General features: G+C 36.0%; 1 protein-coding gene across 2 annotated transcripts in view; it reads right to left on the bottom strand.

Annotated features, from left to right (window-relative positions):
* Nucleotides 1-21,257, bottom strand: part of LOC145287716 (uncharacterized) — a 640,174-nt gene that overhangs the window by 54,991 nt on the left and 563,926 nt on the right. The window contains exons 11-18 of one of the 2 annotated variants that reach the window (XM_080135468.1): nucleotides 21,070-21,231; nucleotides 18,966-19,142; nucleotides 16,696-16,857; nucleotides 14,586-14,762; nucleotides 12,350-12,511; nucleotides 6,201-6,377; nucleotides 2,021-2,197; nucleotides 175-336 (exon numbers count right to left, since the gene is read on the bottom strand). The exons of the other annotated variant lie outside the window; for it this stretch is intronic. Coding sequence (XP_079991594.1) covers nucleotides 175-336; nucleotides 2,021-2,197; nucleotides 6,201-6,377; nucleotides 12,350-12,511; nucleotides 14,586-14,762; nucleotides 16,696-16,857; nucleotides 18,966-19,142; nucleotides 21,070-21,231 — 1,356 coding nt within the window. The remainder of the gene's footprint in view (nucleotides 1-174; nucleotides 337-2,020; nucleotides 2,198-6,200; nucleotides 6,378-12,349; nucleotides 12,512-14,585; nucleotides 14,763-16,695; nucleotides 16,858-18,965; nucleotides 19,143-21,069; nucleotides 21,232-21,257) is intronic. 2 annotated transcript variants of the gene reach the window in all.

Here is a 21,257-nt window from a genome sequence, read left to right as displayed (position 1 = left end):
CCATTTTCTGTAGGCTGTTTTTGAACCCAGTCAACGACGGGTACTTTTGCTAGTATATATATATATCTATATATATATATATATATATATGTGTGTGTGTGTGTGTGTGTGTGTGTGTGTGTTAAATAGAGGTTTATATTAAAATATAATTTAAAAGATAAAACAATTACTTACAAATACAGTCTTCTTTGCTTTTGGATTTAGTTGATATTGTTATACGATTCTCTTGACATTTTATGCACTCGTTTTCTTCAACGTTCGGCTGATAATAACCTTTATTACAATCTTGACACGTGTTGCTTGTATTGTTTCGAAACTCTCCTGCCAGGCAGAGTTCTGTAAAAAGGAGTCAATCATTAAAAAAACATAGTTAAACAAATAAGTTCTATACACAAACTCTTATTATATAATTCATTCAAGATGTTTTTCCTACCTCAAGAAATAATATGATAAAAACAAACATGTTTTATACACAAACTCGTATATAATTCTTTTTGGATAGATTGTTCAATAACCCATCGAATAAAAATTCTAAAATGTTTAAAAACCACAAAATACAGTGGTTCCTTATTCTAATAAAAGCAGTGAGTTCTTACTACAAGAGACCGCCGGTAGGCCCGTGTGAGAAAATCAGCAACAGACGATGACAGCTGACTAACGAAAATATTAGCAGCATTAGCCGTCTTAACACATATGCAAATTAAGCAAGTGTGCACGCGCTGACGTCACGTGAAGAAAGAGAGAAAAAGGGCATAGAAAAAGACAGCACGTCGTCAAGCAAGTGAAGAGCTCGGACGTGTTTTAATTCGTATGCGGCAAGAGAGAAAATGCGCCGCGTGGTCAAAGAAAGAGGAAAGGCAGATGACGGAAAATACATGTGCGTGGAAGGGCGTGTTGACATGCATGTTCGACGTATGAGTGATATTTTGGAATATAGTGAAGAGCGTAGTTGAAAATTATTGGAATAAATGATTTTTGTATTCACCAAAAATGCTGAGTCGTATTTTTATGCCCCCCCTGTTTGTTTGTTCCTGCAACGCTACCAAACAACGTGCGGGTTCGAGTGGTTGAAATGTAACAATATGGTCCGAGTGTAAAGACTACGTTACATCATGACCGGTCAGTTATATCATAATGTTTGGGGAGGTACATATTTCATACGAATACACAGAAATAATTTACTAACTTATAAAGCTTTCCCTGCTTTTATTTACTTATTCATTTACGTCAGCCCGAGAACAGAAAACAGCATATCGTATTAAAGTTTTAGTTCGAGTACTAAATATTTGATTCTCGTTCGTTCGCAAGAGTAAAGTTAACGTAAAAAAGTAATTTCTTATAAAAACAGAAAACTCGACAACTACAAACCCAATGAAATTGTTACTCGTTAGTAGAGAAAAAAGCAACCTTAACATTAACATACAAATATATATTGACTAACGAACAAACAGCGACATTTATGAACTGAGAAAAACGCATACGCAGAACGTTTCCTTAACTCAGACACAAACTCACCGACTACAAACTAACAAATATACTTGTGCTTTGCGTGGGACTTTTCTGTTCGCTCAGCTTCGGGCGTACCCGAGAGTTAACCAAAGTTCTGACCTTAACATTTTACCTTGACCTTGAAAAATAGTGTGCACCATCCTTAGGTAGGAGACCATACTCATGTCAGGGTGTATCATCATCGGTTCAGTCGTGGGGGTTGAAAGTTACATACATATTGATACATAAGATACGTGCATATACTATGATCTAGACTTTTGACATTGAAAATGATTTGAATCACTACTAGGTGATTGTCTATGATCATGCCAGGTTTTGTCTGGATTAATCGAGTAGTATAGGCTTTAGGACACGTGTAAATACAGACAGACACACACTCACATACACACGAACGCTACTACTTTATATATAAAGATTTCAGAAGTTGCGTTTTATCAGGTTCAAATGACGTGACCATCGTTTATGTTCTAACTATGACAGGAACGATATATTTAGTAAAAAAATTACTTACTGAAATCACAATCTTCAATTTTGGTTGCTCCTTGATTTAGTGAAGTCGTAAAGTTCTGTGGACATCGACTACATTTTTCCTCAACTCCAGCTGTCGCATTCTTGTAAAATCCTTTAGTGCATGGAATGCATTCATTTCTGGATGGACCAATTTCATATCCAGCCGATACACAATAAACTGAAAAAATTATACAAACTCCTTTTTTTATCTTAAGTTTATTGAATGTAATCGATGGATTGAAAATAATCATGTTATAGACCATCTGAAGCAGTCTTGTTGTAATGGACTCTATGAACGGACATTTTTTAAAAGAAACCTTCATGTAAATTCTGTTTAGTTTTAAACACACAGAGCAAGGAAAACTATTAATCATTTCTTGAGGCAAGCAGTTACTACTGCAGATATCCTTATTGTAATCTTATTTGTTTGAACACATTATGTTAAAAGTTATTGTTTGGATGGAAAAAGGCAACGAATTCCAACAAAGCTGACAAGGAAAGAATGTAGGAAATTATAACCATTTGCATTTTAGCGTTCGTAGGAATTCCTAGGCGATTCAATCACCACACACACACATACACAAACACACACACACATAAACACACACACACATATATATATATTTTGTGTGTGTGTGTGTGTGTGTGTGAAACAGCATTAACCCTCTCCTGGTTTAACTGGCTTCCTCGGAAGAAGGAAGTTCCATGGGAATATGACATTCGCAAGGATCCGCAGTTGCATGTATATTCTCGTTAAGGGAGATGACAATTTAAAGGTTTTGCAATTCTTGCTGAGAGGTTTCGACGTCCTCCTACATACAGCGCCTGAAATTCCCAAATTGGTCAACCATTTTAGTAATGACTAGGATTAACGTTGCTTAACTTCGATGATCTGATAGGAACCAGTGTGTCAACGTGATTATACAGTGTCTACATATATATTGCACTGGCATTAATACATATACATGGGAGACCGAGGCGAAGGACAAGTGAACCATCTTGAAGGCAACCACTGTGCGGACCTCGAACATAAGAGAAAGAGTAGGAGGTAAAGAGAATTCTCTCGGGCCAAATGTAAACGGAGCTGCCGACCTTTACTGTAAAAGACAGTTCAAGGCAAGATTGGTCTTGTCGGCCCCATCCGCACGCACTAAAACTCAGAACACGATCACCATCCTCAATGTTACGGAGTTGCCAATATAGGGGAGATAGATATATTGCACTAAAACCAACCTTCGTAAATGGATAAATGACACTATCCGAGCACATCATGATCTTGCAAGAGAAAATAAATATTGCTCGTCACAACGCGGTTTATTTTTGCCGACGATGTTTACTATTTCATTTATCATAAATTGAAATAGTTTTTTCATTATCTTTTGAAGCTTGATCTGTGTGTACAAAGATGCTGAGGATGAAGCATCAATATTTTTACAAATTTATATATTTCTTTAATCTGAGCATATTACGCGTCAAAACTTAATGTTAATTATTTAGTTGAGAAAGAATTTCTTGCGGAATTTTTAATTCTGATTTCAATTGACGTATATTCAAATAAGCTATAATACCTTTACTTTCTATATCATTTTAAATAGCTTCTGTTGCTCTATCTAATCGTTTAAAATATAATCTCTTAAAACAATAATATTTTCCTTTTTTTTAACAACTCGTGATATGAAAGAAATGGATGAAGATTGATCTGTCTGTACTAAGATGCTGAAGATGGAGCATCAATATTTTTAAATATTAATCAGAATAACAAAGTTATAGATTTCTCTTATCTGAGCATACATCACAATTTAATGTTAATTACTTAAAAGAAATAATCATAAAAGAATAACAATGTGAATATTTTAAGAAAGACGAAATTACGTGTAAATTTACAGATAATATTTGATTAATTGCTTTCTTTCTAACTCTAAATCTACTTTATAATGACAATTATTATTGGTTTTCCGGTGTGCTGAAAACGAATATCACATTTAAATTTTCGCGTACAAAAATGGCTACTACTAATACCATCAATAATTACATTGCTTAATATCCGGAACATTACTTGTTTGCGGCAAATTTAAATGTGATATTCGTTTTTAGCATACGTGAAAACTTAGATAAGTTGTTGTTTTTAAACATAATATTTAAGTAGAAAGTAAGTACAAATTGACCAAAAAAACTTTTAAGCAGTTCAAAACACAAATAAAATTATCACTTGGTGGCCAAAAAGTGGGTACTCATTTTACGTTAATTTCTTATAGAAAAGTTATCACCACTTTGAAAAAGTAATTTCTTCATGTCATAAAGACTCTTTCTCTAAGCGACTTTTAAATGTGATATTCGTTTTCAGCACCCGTAAAACCCCAGAAAAGTCGTCAATATAAAGTTTTTTTAGAGTCGGAAGGAATCTTGACATGGCGTAAAATGTTACGATGTTATTTGTTAAGCAACCATGTTGGATTGTTGGTGAGCACCGTTAAAGGGAGATAATAAAGTAAGTTTTTACTATATAAAACTAGATTGTTTGTAAAGGATAACACAATTACTTATTGATATTGGATTGTTGGTGAGCACCGTTAAAGGGAGATAATAAGGTAAATATATTTGCAACAGCAACCATGTTAGCACATATGCAAATTAAGTAAGTGTGCACGTGCTTACGTCACGAGAAGGAGGGGAGGAAAAAGGCAGAAAAAGACAGTACATGGTCGAGCGAAGGAAGCGATGGAACGTGTTTTGACTCGTATGTGGCGAGGAGGAACTGCACCACGTGGTTGAAAAAGCGGAAAGGCAGGCCACGAATAAGATACGTGCTTAAAGGACATTTTGACATGCACGTTCGACGTATGAGTGGTATTTTGAAGTGTGTTGTCGGAAATTATTGGAATAAATATTTTTATATTCACAAAAAGAAATGCCGAGTCATATTTTTTATTCCTTACTTGTTAGCTTGTTCCTGCCACGGTACTTGACAACGTGCGGCTCCGAGTTGTTGAAATATAATGATATGGTTAAAGTGTAACGGTCGCGCTACATTATGATGACCGACCGGTTCCCGCTGGATCACCGAAGTTAAGCAACGTTGAACCTGGTCAGTACTAAATGGATGACCATTTGGGACTTTCTGGTGCTGTATGTGCTCTCCGCTTATCTCGGCATTGTTTCCAGTCGTCCTGGTCTTCTCCTTGCCAGTAGACTCAAACAGTGCCGATTCAGGAGAGGTGTGGTTGAGGATTGCGCAACCCTTGCCTCACAATTGCACGTGCAGCTGCACTTGCAGGAGGTATCCTTTGTCTTTTAAGACTGAACGGAAGCATGGATGGATGGAATGTGTGGGGAGGTAGATATGTCATACGACTAAACATAATTAATCTCCTAACTAATACTAAATGTTTGATTTTCGTTCGTTCGCAAGAATAAAGTTAGCGTAAAAATGCAATTTCTTATAAAACAGAAACCTCAACAACGCAAACCAAACCGTTAGGCGGGGAAAAAAAACAAACTCGAACATCAATACATTCGAGGCGTTTAAAAGCATACATAACATTACCTTACAGACATATATTGACACAGTACCAAGCAACAACATATATAAACTAAAAAAGCCGCATTCACTAAGACAGTCTCACCGACTATTATATTTATAAACAAAGATACACGCGTTTTGCGCGGGACTTTACGTTAGGCTCGTGTGCCCGCGAAGTAGGTACCCGAGTATACACAAAAGTCCTGACCTTTACATTTTATTTGACCTTGATAAATAGTGTACTCCATACCTACAACAGACATCATCATCCTGCCAGATTTGATCATGTTCGGTTTAGTTGTTTGAGTTATTGAATATATATATATATATATATATATATATATATATATATATATATATATATATATATATATATACATAGGCTATGACCTTGATGTTGACCTTAACCTTGAAAAATGGTGTGCACCATTTTGATGTGGGGGAGCCGTCATCATGTCAGGTTTGGTGATGGTCGGTCCAATGCTGTGAGATGTAGGACAGTTGTACAGACACACGCATACACACACACGCACACACACGACCGCTACTTCTATATAGATATAAATTTCGAACTTGCATTTTATGAGATTCAAAATACGCGACCACCGTTTACGTTCTAACTATGACAGGAACGAATATATTTATTAAAAAAAATACTTACATAAATCACAATCTTCAAGTGCGGTTGCTCCTTGATTTAGTGAAGTCGTAAAGGTCTGTGGGCATCGACTACATTTTTCCTCAACTCCAGCTGTAGCTTTCTTGTAAAATCCTTTAGCGCATGGAATGCATTCATTTCTGGATGGACCAACTTCATATCCAGCCGATGCACAATACACTGAAAATAAATACAAACTGGAAATTTTATTTATCGTATGTTTATCGATTATTATTGGTGGATTGAAAATAAACATGTTATAGACAATAAGAAGCAGACATATTGTAATGTGTTCCATGGACGGACATTCATGTAAATTCCGTTTTGTTTCACGCACACAGAGAAAGAAAAATTGTTGAGCATGGTTGTAGCTCGACAAGTCTTTGCACTAAATGCTTTAAAGGGTGAAAATAGATTGAAGCTTAGCCAGTATCGATTAGGGAAACAGTTACTATTGCAGATATCCTTATTGTAATCGTATTATTATTTGTTTGAACAAATTCATGTTAAAAGTTGTTTTCGCTCGGATGGAGAAGTGAGCGAACTCAAACGAAGATGAGAAGGAAAGATTGTGGGCAATTATAACCATTTGCATTTTAGTACGCACGATGACCGAGAACACAATCACCATACTCAGTGTTAATGGGATTACAAGAGAGAGGGAAGAAATATATTGCACTAAAACCAATCCTCGTCAATGGATGAAATAATCCTATGCGACCACATCAGCTGTTAATCTTGCATGAAAAAATTACTATTACTTGTCACAACGTGGTTTATATTTGGCGACGATGTTTACTATTTCGTTTATCATAAACTAGCATTTCAGCCCGGCGTTGCCCGGGTGTTTGGAGGTGTATGTTGAGCAAAAAAAAAAAGCGGTCAATTTTTCTTAATTTGATCCCTATTATGGCCCCTTAACATATATGGTTTGGGACTCAAATAAAGTTATTAATTTAGATCCATGTCCAAGAAACCTATATCTTAAATTACAAGTTGTTAGACACAAAATTGTTGGAGGAGTTTTGTAGAGTTCTCAAAGGTCAAATTGTTGAACTTTGACCCCTTAACAGCCAAATTCTGGCTGAATACCGATTACAAAGATTTTCCCAAATCTCAATACCCTCTATATCAAATTTCGAGTCTGTAGACTGAAAATTAACAGAGTTATTAGGAAGGGAAATGTACTCAGACAGACAGACACACACACACACACACACTTTCACTTTTATAGATATATAGACTGAAATAATTTTTATGATGTTATGAAGATTGATCAGTCTGCACTAAGATGCTGAGGATGAAGCATCAATATTTTTAAGTATTAATCAGACTAACAAATTTATAGATTTCTCTTATCTGATCATACGACACGTAACAACTTAATGTTAATTACTTAAAATTAAATATCATGTAACAATAATAAAATGGATATTATGAGTTAAAGACGAAATTGTAAATCGTCAGAATTTGATCAATGACTTTCTTTCTAGCTCTACAAAAACTTAAAAATACCTACTTTTATACGTTTGCTAAAAGCGAACATCGCATTTAAATTTGCGCGTACAAAAATGGCCACCACTGAAAAAGTAAAAAATTACATTGCTAAATATCCGCAAAACTACTTGTTTGAACCTAACTTAAACTTAACATTCGTTTTTAGGATATGCGAAAACTTTAAAAAGTCATTGTCTAAAGGTTATAGTTAATTAACCTTCGTAAACCTAAATATACAAAGACTGGGCTAAATTTTTTAAATCAATTCCTAATACCTACTCAAACTATAAAGTTATCCTTAACCTAAACTAACATAAAGTTTAAAAAAATGGGAAACCTAAGGTAAGAGTCCTAATCCGCACTAACGCTTTTCTAACAAGCCTCCCCACAAAACCGCTTCCACTGCATGCCCCTAAATAAACTATTCATTAGATATATAACCTCTACAAACTAACCCTTTAACATTAACTAACCACGTGGCGTCGCAGAAATACCTGGAGTAGGACCCAGGCGCGCAGCAAACCCTCTCAGGGCTGATGGACCCAGTAGATCTTCCCAGATCACCCGTCTAGGAGAAAGAAAACTCTGAAACTAAACCAAAGGGGAAGGAGGCCTCTCTGGTCTTGGACGACAACCTTCCTAGAGCTGGTGACTCAAACAAATTACCGGTCTGCAAACCTAAATTGCTTAAGGAGTAGATAGGCTCTGTCTATCGCCGGCGTCCATACTCCTTCTTTGCCTATTAGTCAGGCGCAGAGACACTATCACAGGTGAATCGACAAAACACTTAGTGGTAGATCTTGTTAATTGTCTAGGGCATTGAATGCCGTTCCCCAACTCCCGACAAATCCCACCCCTCATAACTGGGCACTTGGGAGTGCTTGAGTACCACGCATGCCTGTGCAATTAGATTGGGGTGATCTTCTACTGATGGGCTGAGGGTACCGGATTGACAGTTCCTGGCTACTGTTTCCGACTGGTAGTACAGGAGCCCTAACTTTTTGGTAGCGCTTAGAGCGGCTGCTCCATCAACAGATGTATAATATCGGGATGTTTGTAGTGCCATGTCGCGCATGGAAAGGAACCTTCCACTCATCCCCGATGGGCTTTCCCGAGTCCACAGTCCTAGTTGAAGAAAGGTCACCAAATGGTTTACTTGCGTTGCATGTCTGTTACTCTGCATAACCTCTTGTTCAGCTCCCCCCCTCACCTAACTAAAACTCTTTAAAAACATAATGACAGTACAATAAAAAAAATAAGCTTAAACCAGGCCTAGGGTCAAACAAATCCAACTTGCCTCCTCCCTTGAGGCTTGCATTTACTAACATCCGTGGGCTTAGAACTAATTTAGCTGATGTTGAAGCATTTCTCCTAACAAATACCCCGGATATCTTAGCACTAAGCAAGACTAACCTACACTCCTCCATTCCCTCTAACTACTTTAACATGCCTGGCTATCTCCCACTCTGCCGTAAGGACTCTGACAGACATATGCACGGACTTGGAGTCTACATTCGTAACACCCTCCACCTGACTAGAGAAACAAACCTAGAAACGGACGATCAAGCCTTTATGTGCTTCAGACTAAACATACAACATAACATTAGCTACTTTTATTTTCTCTACCGCTCTCTCTCTCTCTCTCTCTCTCTCTCTCGACCCAGGACTGCACAATAATAAACAAAGTCCCTGACAGCATAGACACAGCACTCTCCCTTGACACTAGCGCACAGGTACATGTATTTGGTGACTTTAATGCTCACCACAAAAAACTGGCTTGGATTCTCTACTCACACAGATGCAGCGGGCAGTACAACACATATTTCTGCTATATCTCACTCTCTATCACAAATGGTTACGTTTCCAACCTGTTTCCTTGACCAGCAAGAACAACATGCATCACTTCTAGATCTGTTTCTGACTACAGTTCCCGAGGATTGTACAACAAATGCTGACAGCCCACTCGGGAACGCTGACCATGCAGTGATAATCGTAAAAATCGCCCTAAATTCTAGACCCAAAACTGAAGAGCCAGTACTCAAAACAACGAGATATTATAAAAAGGCTGACTGGGAAGCCATCAGAGATCTTATCAGAGATGCCCCATGGGAAAATATTTTTTCTCTTCCTGCTGAACAGTGCGCAAATGAGACCACTGAATTGTTCAAGACAGCAATGGAAGCACATGTTCCCATGCGCAAATTTTGTAGCAAGCCCCACTCTCCCCAATGGCTTACGTCGACTTGCGCAACTGCCATTGCTCAGAGGCAGCATGCATACCGCAGATTTAACCGACATAAGTCCAGTTCAAACAAACAGAAGTATATAGAAGCTAGAAGTAACGTTAAGAAAGAAACAGCGACAGCTAAGAGAGAATTTACTGAAACCACTAAAAAACGCATCGAAGCAAAAAAAGTAGGAAACCGTGACTTCTGGAAAATCTACAACAGTGTAGTAAATAATGGGCAATCAACAATTCCCCCGCTAACCAACAATCACGAGGTTGGTTGCTCAGCAACCGACAAGGCTAATATGCTTGCCAGCCGGTTTGCCTCAAACTCCACACTGGACCCTACCAACCACCCCTGCCTGACTTTCCTTTGCGGACAGACGCCACGCTAGACGATCTAAAAATCACCCCTGCTCAGATACACGCTATCATAAAAAACCTTGACACTTCAAAAGCACGTGGACCTGATCTCATCCCAGCTGTGCTATTAAAAATGTGGTCAGCCGAAGTAGCCCCAGTTCCCTCCAAACTCTACAACAAATGCCTTAATGAATCATGCTTTCCGGGCTGTTGGAAAACTGCTTCTGTGGTACCAATATTCAAGAATTCTGGCGAAAGAACTGACCCATCAAATTATCGCCCCATTAGCCTTCTCCCACTTTTTGCCAAAATATTTGAGACCATAATTAACCATGCTATAGCCCGGCACCTTACAGATGCTAAACTTCTGACTGACAAACAATATGGATTTAGACATGCCCGTTCCACAGCTGACATCCTCACTGTAATCTCTGAACGTATATACCATTCACTGGACAAAGCGGGGGAAGGCAGAGCGGTAGCTCTAGATATATCTAAGGCTTTTGACAGAGTGTAGCACAAGGGTCTCCTCAGGAAAATTAAATCATACGGTATCACTGGTAGAATACTTAACATAATTAAATCCTTCTTAGATGAGAGAAAAATCCAGGTTGTCCTCGACGGTCGTACATCTAAACAGTGTGATATAAATGCGAGAATGCCTCAGGGGTCTATCCTTGGACCTCTATTGTTCCTAATATTTATTAATGACCTCCCCGACAAAACTGCCTCTGAGATGGGTATATATGCTGATGACACTAAACTCTATAACAGGCATGACAGGAAAACAAATGAACACATATCTAAAGAAATGGCAAAAACACTAGAGGATGACCTCCAATCTGTAGTGGAATGGGGATATAAATGGATGGTCACATTCAATCCTGCCAAGACTAAACTGGTTTCCTTCAATAATTACAAGACACCTTCTCTGCCACCAATAGCAATGGCTAGTGACTCCCTGTCTGAGAGTACATATTTACAAACTGCTTGGCCTAACGTTCACAAGAAACATGAGTTGGAACAATTATATTGAAAACATTGCCAGGACCGCTGCGAAAAAGGTAGGCTCTCTCTCTCTCTACCGTGTTAGAAAACTACTGACACCTGAAAGTATCCTGTACCTCTATAAGGCCACCATTCGCCCATGTATGGAGTATTATCCCATTGTGGCTTGTGCATCTGCTGCTAGTCTCTCACTCCTAGACAAGGTTAAAAAAAGAGTCGCAAATCTGATAGGCCCTGAACTGGCATCTAAGCTTAAGCCTCTGACCCATCGATGAAACGTTGCATCCCTCTGCCTGTTCTACAAGTATTTTAATGGTGAATACTCTGACGAACTGAAGACACTTGTGCCCCCACGACGTAGACACCCTCGACAAACCCAACAGGCAGGTAAATCCCACCCGGACACAGTAGAGATCCCTAGATGTAAAAGATCTTTCTACTCCAGTAGTTTCTTCCTCAGAACCGCTAGACTCTGGAATTCCATTACAGGTCACTGCTTCCCTAACTGTACTGACATGCAGAAGTTCAAGTGCAACGTGAACCGACTTTTGCTGCCCAAATCCCAACATAGTGCCCCAGTAGTTGCTGCCCTTGACAGTAGCCCCCTATACCAAAGTTGCAATGCGCCTTGTTTGGGGTGAAAATGTAATAAAAAAAAGGTAGAAAGTAAGAAAAAATATACTAATAAAAGTTTTATGCAGCCCAAAACACAACCAAAAGTATCACTAAGTGGACGAAAAGTGGGTACTCATTTTACGTTAACTTTATATAGAAAACTGATCACCATTTTGGAAAAGTAATTTCTTTAAATCATGAATAATATATCTTACACCACTGTAATATTCGTTTTCAGCACACCTGAAAACCTATGGATGTCGTCATTGTAAAGGTTTTTTTGGAGTTGGAAAGAATCTTGACATTGACGTAAAATGTTTAGATGTTATTTGTTAAGCAACCATCTTGGATAATTGGTGAGTACAATTAAAGGGAGATAACAAAGTAAGTTTTAACAATATATAAAACTAGATTGTTTGTGAATGAGAACACAATTACTTACAAATACAGTCTTCTTTGCTTTTTGACTTGTTTGATAAAGTTGTATAATTTGCGGCACATTTTAAGCATTCGCCTGTTCCGACATTCGGCTGATAATAACCTTCATTACAATATTGACACAAGTTGCTTATATTGTTTCGAAACTCTCCTGGCGGGCAGATTCCTGTCAAACGATTAAAACATTAAAAGTGCATACATTGGACAAATACTGTGTATACACAAATATTTATTATATAATTAATTTCAGTTTGCTATACTTCCTCAATAAAAACATACATTATACAACTATGTTTCATACATAAACTCTTACTTAATCCATTTATTCCTTTAAGAAAACAAAAAACTGCATTAGTCAAACAAGTTCCATACACAAACTTTTATTACATAATTCATTTAATACACAAATGCTTATTATATAATCCATTGCGGACTGTTATACTTACTCAAGAGAAAAACATAATTAGAAAAACACGTTTTATACACAAACTTTTATTACATAATTCCTTTAAGATGGTTATGCTTACTAAAAAACAGAATTAGTCAAAAACTTTTCATACAGAAACTCTTATATAATTTAGTGAAGATGGGTAAGATATGACTCGTCGGGAGCAACTCGTATGCGATGAGAGAGGAAATGTTTTGCATGCTCGAAAAAGCGGAAAGGCAGGCAATGAAAAAAACATATGCGTTGAAGGGCGTCTTGACGTGTTTGTTCAACGCGCGAGTAATATTTTGGAGCACAGTGAAGTGCGTCGTTGGAAATTATTGGAATAAATGTTTTTTTATGATCACAAAAAAAATAAAATCCGAGCCGTATTTTTATCTCCTTCTCTGTTTCTTTCTTCGATCGTACCAGACAACGTGCCGGTCCGACTGGTTAAAATGTAACGACATGGTTCGAGTGTAAAGGTTACGTTACATTATAACCGGCCAATCATATCATAATGTGTGGGGAGGTAAATATTCCATACGACGAAACAGAAACATAAATAACTTATTAACTTATATAGTTTATGTCAGCCCGAGAACCAAAGAACATTTTGCATCTCATATCGCATCTCATAATCGCATCGTTTTAATTCGATATATTTGATTGTTGTTCGTTCGAAATAGTAACGTTAGCGTGAAAATGTAATTGCTTATAAAACAGAAACTTAACAATCGAAAACGTTGTAACGCACGAAAGGTTTACTCGTTAGTAGAGAAAAACATTTAGACTTCAATACGTTGAAAAGCAAACTTAACATTAACTTACAAACATATATTGACTCACTAACAGCAACATATACAAATTGAGAAAGGCCGTATACGTACAATGTTCCCCTCACTCAGCACAGAACACTGATTATTGCATTTATAAGTTTCGAACTTGCATTTCATTGATTCAGAAGACGTGACCATCGTTTATGTCGTAACCATGACAGAAACGAACATATTTAGTTAGTTGCTCCTTGATTTAGTGAAGTCGTAAATAAATTCTGTGGACGTCGGTTATATTTTTCCTTAACTCATCTACAAATTGGCCAGTTGTGTACAAATTCCAAGAGCCATAGTAGCCTTCTGTCATGTCTGAAAGTGACACAATGTTCAACGAGCAAGATTAGAGATGCGCCGCTGTACAACTCATGCTCTCTACCAATCCAAGTTATGAAAACAGGATTCTTACTTGCACCCTTAGTCTTTCGTGTGAGTTCCAGTAGGTGAGATATCGTTGCACCTCACATCTTCGAAGTCGGCTTAAAGAATACCAAAGTATACCTAGATGTGCTGAAAAGTGTGGTGATCCCCTGGTGCAATCAGATGATATAATATAATATATATAAAACATTTATTCCAATAATTTCCGACAACACACTTCAAAATACCACTCATACGTCGAACATGCATGTTCTGTTTAGTTGTTTGCGTTATTGAATATATATATATATATATATATATATATATATATATATACATAGGCTATGACCTTGATGTTGACCTTAACCTTGCAAAATGGTGTGCACCGTTCTGATGTGGGGGACCGTCATCATGTCAGGTTTAGTGATGGTGTGAGATGTAGGACAGTTGTACAGACACATGCACACACACAGGTACACACACACGCACATACACGACCGCTACTTCTATATAGATATAAATTTCGAACTTGCGTTTTATCAGATTCAAAATACGCGACCACCGTTTACGTTCTAACTATGACAGGAACGAATATATTTAGTAAAAAAAAAAATACTTACTGAAATCACAATCCTCAATTTTGGTTGCTCCTTGATTTAGTGAAGTCGTAAAGTTCTGTGGACATCGACTACATTTTTCCTCAACTCCAGCTGTCGCATTCTTGTAAAATCCTTTAGCGCATGGAATGCATTCATTTCTGGATGGACCAACTTCATATCCAGCCGATGCACAATACACTGAAAAAATACAAACTTGAAATTTTATTTATCGTATGTTTATCGATTATTATTGATGAATTGAAAATAAATATGTAATAGACAATTAGAAGCGGACTTGTTGCAATGTGTTTCAAGGACGGACATTTTCTATAAGAAACCTTCATGTAAATTCCGATTTGTTTCACGCACACAGAGAAAGAAAAATTGTTGAGCATGGTTGTAGCTCGACAAGTCTTTGTACTAAATGCTTTAAAGGGTGAATAATAGATTGAAGCTTAGCCAGTATCGATTAGGGAAACAGTTACTATTGCAGATATCCTTATTGTAATCGTATTATTATTTGTTTGAACAAATTCATGTTAAAAGTTGTTTTCGCTCGGATGGAGAAGTGAGCGAACTCAAACGAAGATGAGAAGGAAAGATTGTGGGCAATTATAACCATTTGCATTTTAGTACGCACGATGACCGAGAACACAATCACCATCCTCAGTGTAAATGGGATTACAAGAGAGAGGGAAGAAATATATTGCACTAAAACCAATCCTCGTCAATGGATGAAATAATCCTATGCGATACATCAGCTGTTAATCTTGCATGAAAAAATTACTATTACTTGTCACAACGTGGTTTATATTTGGCGACGATGTTTACTATTTCGTTTATCATAAACTAGCATTTCAGCCCGGCATTGCCCGGGTGTTTGGAGGTGTATGTTGAGCAAAAAAAAAGCTGTCAACTTTTCTTAATTTGATCCCTAATATGGCCCCTTAACATATATTGTTTTGGACTCAAATAAAGTTATTAATTTAGATCCATGTCCAAGAAACCTATATCTTACATTACAAGGTTGTAGACTCAAAACTGTTGGAGGAGTTTTGTAGATTTCTCAAAGGTCAAATTGTTGAACTTTGACCCCTTAACAGTAAAATTTCTGGCTGAAAACCGATTACAAAGATTTTCCCAAATCTCAACATCCTGTATATCAAATTTCGAGTCTGTAGACTGAAAATTAACAGCGTTATTGCGTAGGGACATGTACCCAGACAGACACACAGACACTTTCACTTTTATAGATATATAGACTGAAATAATTTTTATGATGTTATGAAGATTGATCAGTCTGCACTAAGATGCTGAGGATGAAGCATCAATATTTTTAAGTATTAATCAGACTAACAAATTTATAGATTTCTCTTATCTGATCATACGACACGTAACGACTTAATATTAATTACTTAAAATTAAATATCATGAAACAATAATAAACTGGATATAATGAGTTAAAGACTAAATTGTAAATTGTCAGATAGAATTTGATGAATGAATTTTTTATAACTCCACAAAAAATTAAAAATTCCTACTTTTATACGTTTGCTAAAAGCGAATATCGCATTTAAATTTGTGCGTACAAAAATGTCCACCACTGAAAAAGTAAAAAATTACATTGCTAAATATCCGCAAAACTACTTGTTTGCACCTAACTTAAACTTGGCATGCGTTTTTAGGATATGCGAAAACTTTAAAAAGTCATTGTTTGAAAGGTTATAGTGAAGGTAGAACGTAAGAAAAAATATACTAATAAAAGTTTTATGCAGCCCAAAATAAAACCAAAAGTATCACTAAGTGGACGAAAAGTGGGTACTCATTTTACGTTAACTTTATATAGAAAACTGATTACCATTTTGGAAAAGTAATTTCTTTAAATCATGAATAATATATCTTACGCCACTGTAATATTCGTTTTCAGCACACCTGAAAACCTATGGATGTCGTCATTGTAAAGATTTTTTTGGAGTTGGAAAGAATCTTGACATTGACGTAAAATGTTTAGATGTTATTTGTTAAGCAACCATCTTGGATAATTGGTGAGTACAATTAAAGGGAGATAACAAAGTAAGTTTTAACAATATATAAAACTAGATTGTTTGTGAATGAGAACACAATTACTTACAAATACAGTCTTCTTTGCTTTTTGACTTGTTTGATAAAGTTGTATAATTTGCGGCACATTTTAAGCATTCGCCTGTTCCGACATTCGGCTGATAATAACCTCTATTACAATATTGACACAAGTTGCTTATATTGTTTCGAAACTCTCCTGGCGGGCAGATTCCTGTCAAACGATTAAAACATTAAAAATGCATACATTGGACAAATACTGTGTATACACAAATATTTATTATATAATTAATTTCAGTTTGCTATACTTCCTCAATAAAAACATACATTATACAACTATGTTTCATACATAAACTCTTACTTAATCCATTTATTCCTTTAAGAAAACAAAAAACTGCATTAGTCAAACAAGTTCCATACACAAACTTTTATTACATAATTCATTTAATACACAAATGCTTATTATATAATCCATTGCGGACTGTTATATTTACTCAAGAGAAAAACATAATTAGAAAAACACGTTTTATACACAAACTTTTATTACATAATTCCTTTAAGATGGTTATGCTTACTAAAAAACAGAATTAGTCAAAAACTTTTCATACAGAAACTCTTATATAATTTAGTGAAGATGGGTAAGATATGACTCGTCGGGAGCAACTCGTATGCGATGAGAGAGGAAATGTTTTGCATGCTCGAAAAAGCGGAAAGGCAGGCAATGAAAAAAACATATGCGTTGAAGGGCGTCTTGACGTGTTTGTTCAACGCGCGAGTAATATTTTGGAGCACAGTGAAGTGCGTCGTTGGAAATTATTGGAATAAATGTTTTTTTATGATCACAAAAAAAATAAAATCCGAGCCGTATTTTTATCTCCTTCTCTGTTTCTTTCTTCGATCGTACCAGACAACGTGCCGGTCCGACTGGTTAAAATGTAACGACATGGTTCGAGTGTAAAGGTTACGTTACATTATAACCGGCCAATCATATCATAATGTGTGGGGAGGTAAATATTCCATACGACGAAACAGAAACATAAATAACTTATTAACTTATATAGTTTATGTCAGCCCGAGAACCAAAGAACATTTTGCATCTCATATCGCATCTCATAATCGCATCGTTTTAATTCGATATATTTGATTGTTGTTCGTTCGAAATAGTAACGTTAGCGTGAAAATGTAATTGCTTATAAAACAGAAACTTAACAATCGAAAACGTTGTAACGCACGAAAGGTTTACTCGTTAGTAGAGAAAAACATTTAGACTTCAATACGTTGAAAAGCAAACTTAACATTAACTTACAAACATATATTGACTCACTAACAGCAACATATACAAATTGAGAAAGGCCGTATACGTACAATGTTCCCCTCACTCAGCACAGAACACTGATTATTGCATTTATAAGTTTTGAACTTGCATTTCATTGATTCAGAAGACGTGACCATCGTTTATGTCGTAACCATGACAGAAACGAACATATTTAGTTAGTTGCTCCTTGATTTAGTGAAGTCGTAAATAAATTCTGTGGACATCGGTTATATTTTTCCTTAACTCATCTACAAATTGGCCAGTTGTGTACAAATTCCAAGAGCCATAGTAGCCTTCTGTCATGTCTGAAAGTGACACAATGTTCAACGAGCAAGATTGGAGATGCGCCGCTGTACAACTCATGCTCTCTACCAATCCAAGTTATGAAAACAGGATTCTTACTTGCACCCTTAGTCTTTCGTGTGAGTTCCAGTAGGTGAGATATCGTTGCACCTCACATCTTCGAAGTCGGCTTAAAGAATACCAAAGTATACCTAGATGTGCTGAAAAGTGTGGTGATCCCCTGGTGCAATCAGATGATATAATATAATATATATAAAACATTTATTCCAATAATTTCCGACAACACACTTCAAAATACCACTCATACGTCGAACATGCATGTTCTGTTTAGTTGTTTGGGTTATTGAATATATATATATATATATATATATATATATATATATATATATATATATATATATATATATATATATATATATACATAGGCTATGACCTTGATGTTGACCTTAACCTTGCAAAATGGTGTGCACCGTTCTGATGTGGGGGACCGTCATCATGTCAGGTTTAGTGATGGTGTGAGATGTAGGACAGTTGTACAGACACATGCACACACACAGGTACACACACACGCACATACACGACCGCTACTTCTATATAGATATAAATTTCGAACTTGCGTTTTATCAGATTCAAAATACGCGACCACCGTTTACGTTCTAACTATGACAGGAACGAATATATTTAATAAAAAAAAAAATACTTACTGAAATCACAATCCTCAATTTTGGTTGCTCCTTGATTTAGTGAAGTCGTAAAGTTCTGTGGACATCGACTACATTTTTCCTCAACTCCAGCTGTCGCATTCTTGTAAAATCCTTTAGCGCATGGAATGCATTCATTTCTGGATGGACCAACTTCATATCCAGCCGATGCACAATACACTGAAAAAATACAAACTTGAAATTTTATTTATCGTATGTTTATCGATTATTATTGATGAATTGAAAATAAATATGTTATAGACAATTAGAAGCGGACTTGTTGCAATGTGTTTCAAGGACGGACATTTTCTATAAGAAACCTTCATGTAAATTCCGATTTGTTTCACGCACACAGAGAAAGAAAAATTGTTGAGCATGGTTGTAGCTCGACAAGTCTTTGTGCTAAATGCTTTAAAGGGTGAATAATAGATTGAAGCTTAGCCAGTATCGATTAGGGAAACAGTTACTATTGCAGATATCCTTATTGTAATCGTATTATTATTTGTTTGAACAAATTCATGTTAAAAGTTGTTTTCGCTCGGATGGAGAAGTGAGCGAACTCAAACGAAGATGAGAAGGAAAGATTGTGGGCAATTATAACCATTTGCATTTTAGTACGCACGATGACCGAGAACACAATCACCATACTCCGTGTTAATGGGATTACAAGAGAGAGGGAAGAAATATATTGCACTAAAACCAATCCTCGTCAATGGATGAAATAATCCTATGCGATACATCAGCTGTTAATCTTGCATGAAAAAATTACTATTACTTGTCACAACGTGGTTTATATTTGGCGACGATGTTTACTATTTCGTTTATCATAAACTAGCATTTCAGCCCGGCGTTGCCCGGGTGTTTGGAGGTGTATGTTGAGCAAAAAAAAAAGCGGTCAATTTTTCTTAATTTGATCCCTATTATGGCCCCTTAACATATATTGTTTTGGACTCAAATAAAGTTATTAATTTAGATCCATGTCCAAGAAACCTATATCTTAAATTACAAGGTTGTAGACTCAAAACTGTTGGAGGAGTTTTGTAGAGTTCTCAAAGGTCAAATTGTTGAACTTTGACCCCTTAACAGCCAAATTCTGGCTGAATACCGATTACAAAGATTTTCCCAAATCTCAATACCCTCTATATCAAATTTCGAGTCTGTAGACTGAAAATTAACAGCGTTAGTGCGTAGGGACATGTACCCAGACAGACACACAGACACTTTCACTTTTATAGATATATAGACTGAAATAATTTTTATGATGTTATGAAGATTGATCAGTCTGCACTAAGATGCTGAGGATGAAGCATCAATATTTTTAAGTATTAATCAGACTAACAAATTTATAGATTTCTCTTATCTGATCATACGACACGTAACGACTTAATATTAATTACTTAAAATTAAATATCATGAAACAATAATAAACTGGATATAATGAGTTAAAGACTAAATTGTAAATTGTCAGATAGAATTTGATCAATGAATTTTTTATAACTCCACAAAAAATTAAAAATTCCTACTTTTATACGTTTGCTAAAAGCGAATATCGCATTTAAATTTGTGCGTACAAAAATGTCCACCACTGAAAAAGTAAAAAATTACATTGCTAAATATCCGCAAAACTACTTGTTTGCACCTAACTTTAACTTGGCATGCGTTTTTAGGATATGCGAAAACTTTAAAAAGTCATTGTTTTAAAGGTTATAGTGAAGGTAGAAAGTAAGAAAAAATATACTAATAAAAGTTTTATGCAGCCCAAAATAAAACCAAAAGTATCACTAAGTGGACGAAAAGTGGGTACTCATTTTACGTTAACTTTATATAGAAAACTGATTACTATTTTGGAAAAGTAATTTCTTTAAATCATGAATAATATATCTTACGCCACTGTAATATTCGTTTTCAGCACACCTGAAAACCTATGGATGTCGTTATTGTAAAGGTTTTTTTGGAGTTGGAAAGAATCTTGACATTGACATAAAATGTTTAGATGTTATTTGTTCATCTTGGATAATTGGTGAGTACAATTAAAGGGAGATAACAAAGTAAGTTTTAACAATATATATAAACTAGATTGTTTGTAAAGGATAACACAATTACTTACAAATACAGTCTTCTTTGCTTTTTGACTTGTTTGATAAAGTTGTATAATTTGCGGCACATTTTAAGCATTCGTTTTCTTCGATATTCGGCTGATAATAACCTCTATTACAATATTGACACAAGTTGCTTATATTGTTTCGAAACTCTCCTGGCTGGCAGAGTCCTGTCAAACGATTAAAACATTAGAAA

This window comes from Euprymna scolopes, chromosome 11, assembly GCF_053919585.1.
Source record: "Euprymna scolopes isolate OS-2025 chromosome 11, ASM5391958v1, whole genome shotgun sequence".
Taxonomy (NCBI): domain Eukaryota; kingdom Metazoa; phylum Mollusca; class Cephalopoda; order Sepiida; family Sepiolidae; genus Euprymna; species Euprymna scolopes.
The sequence above is the reverse complement of the archived record's forward strand: the minus strand, read 5'-3'. Positions and strand labels throughout refer to the sequence as shown.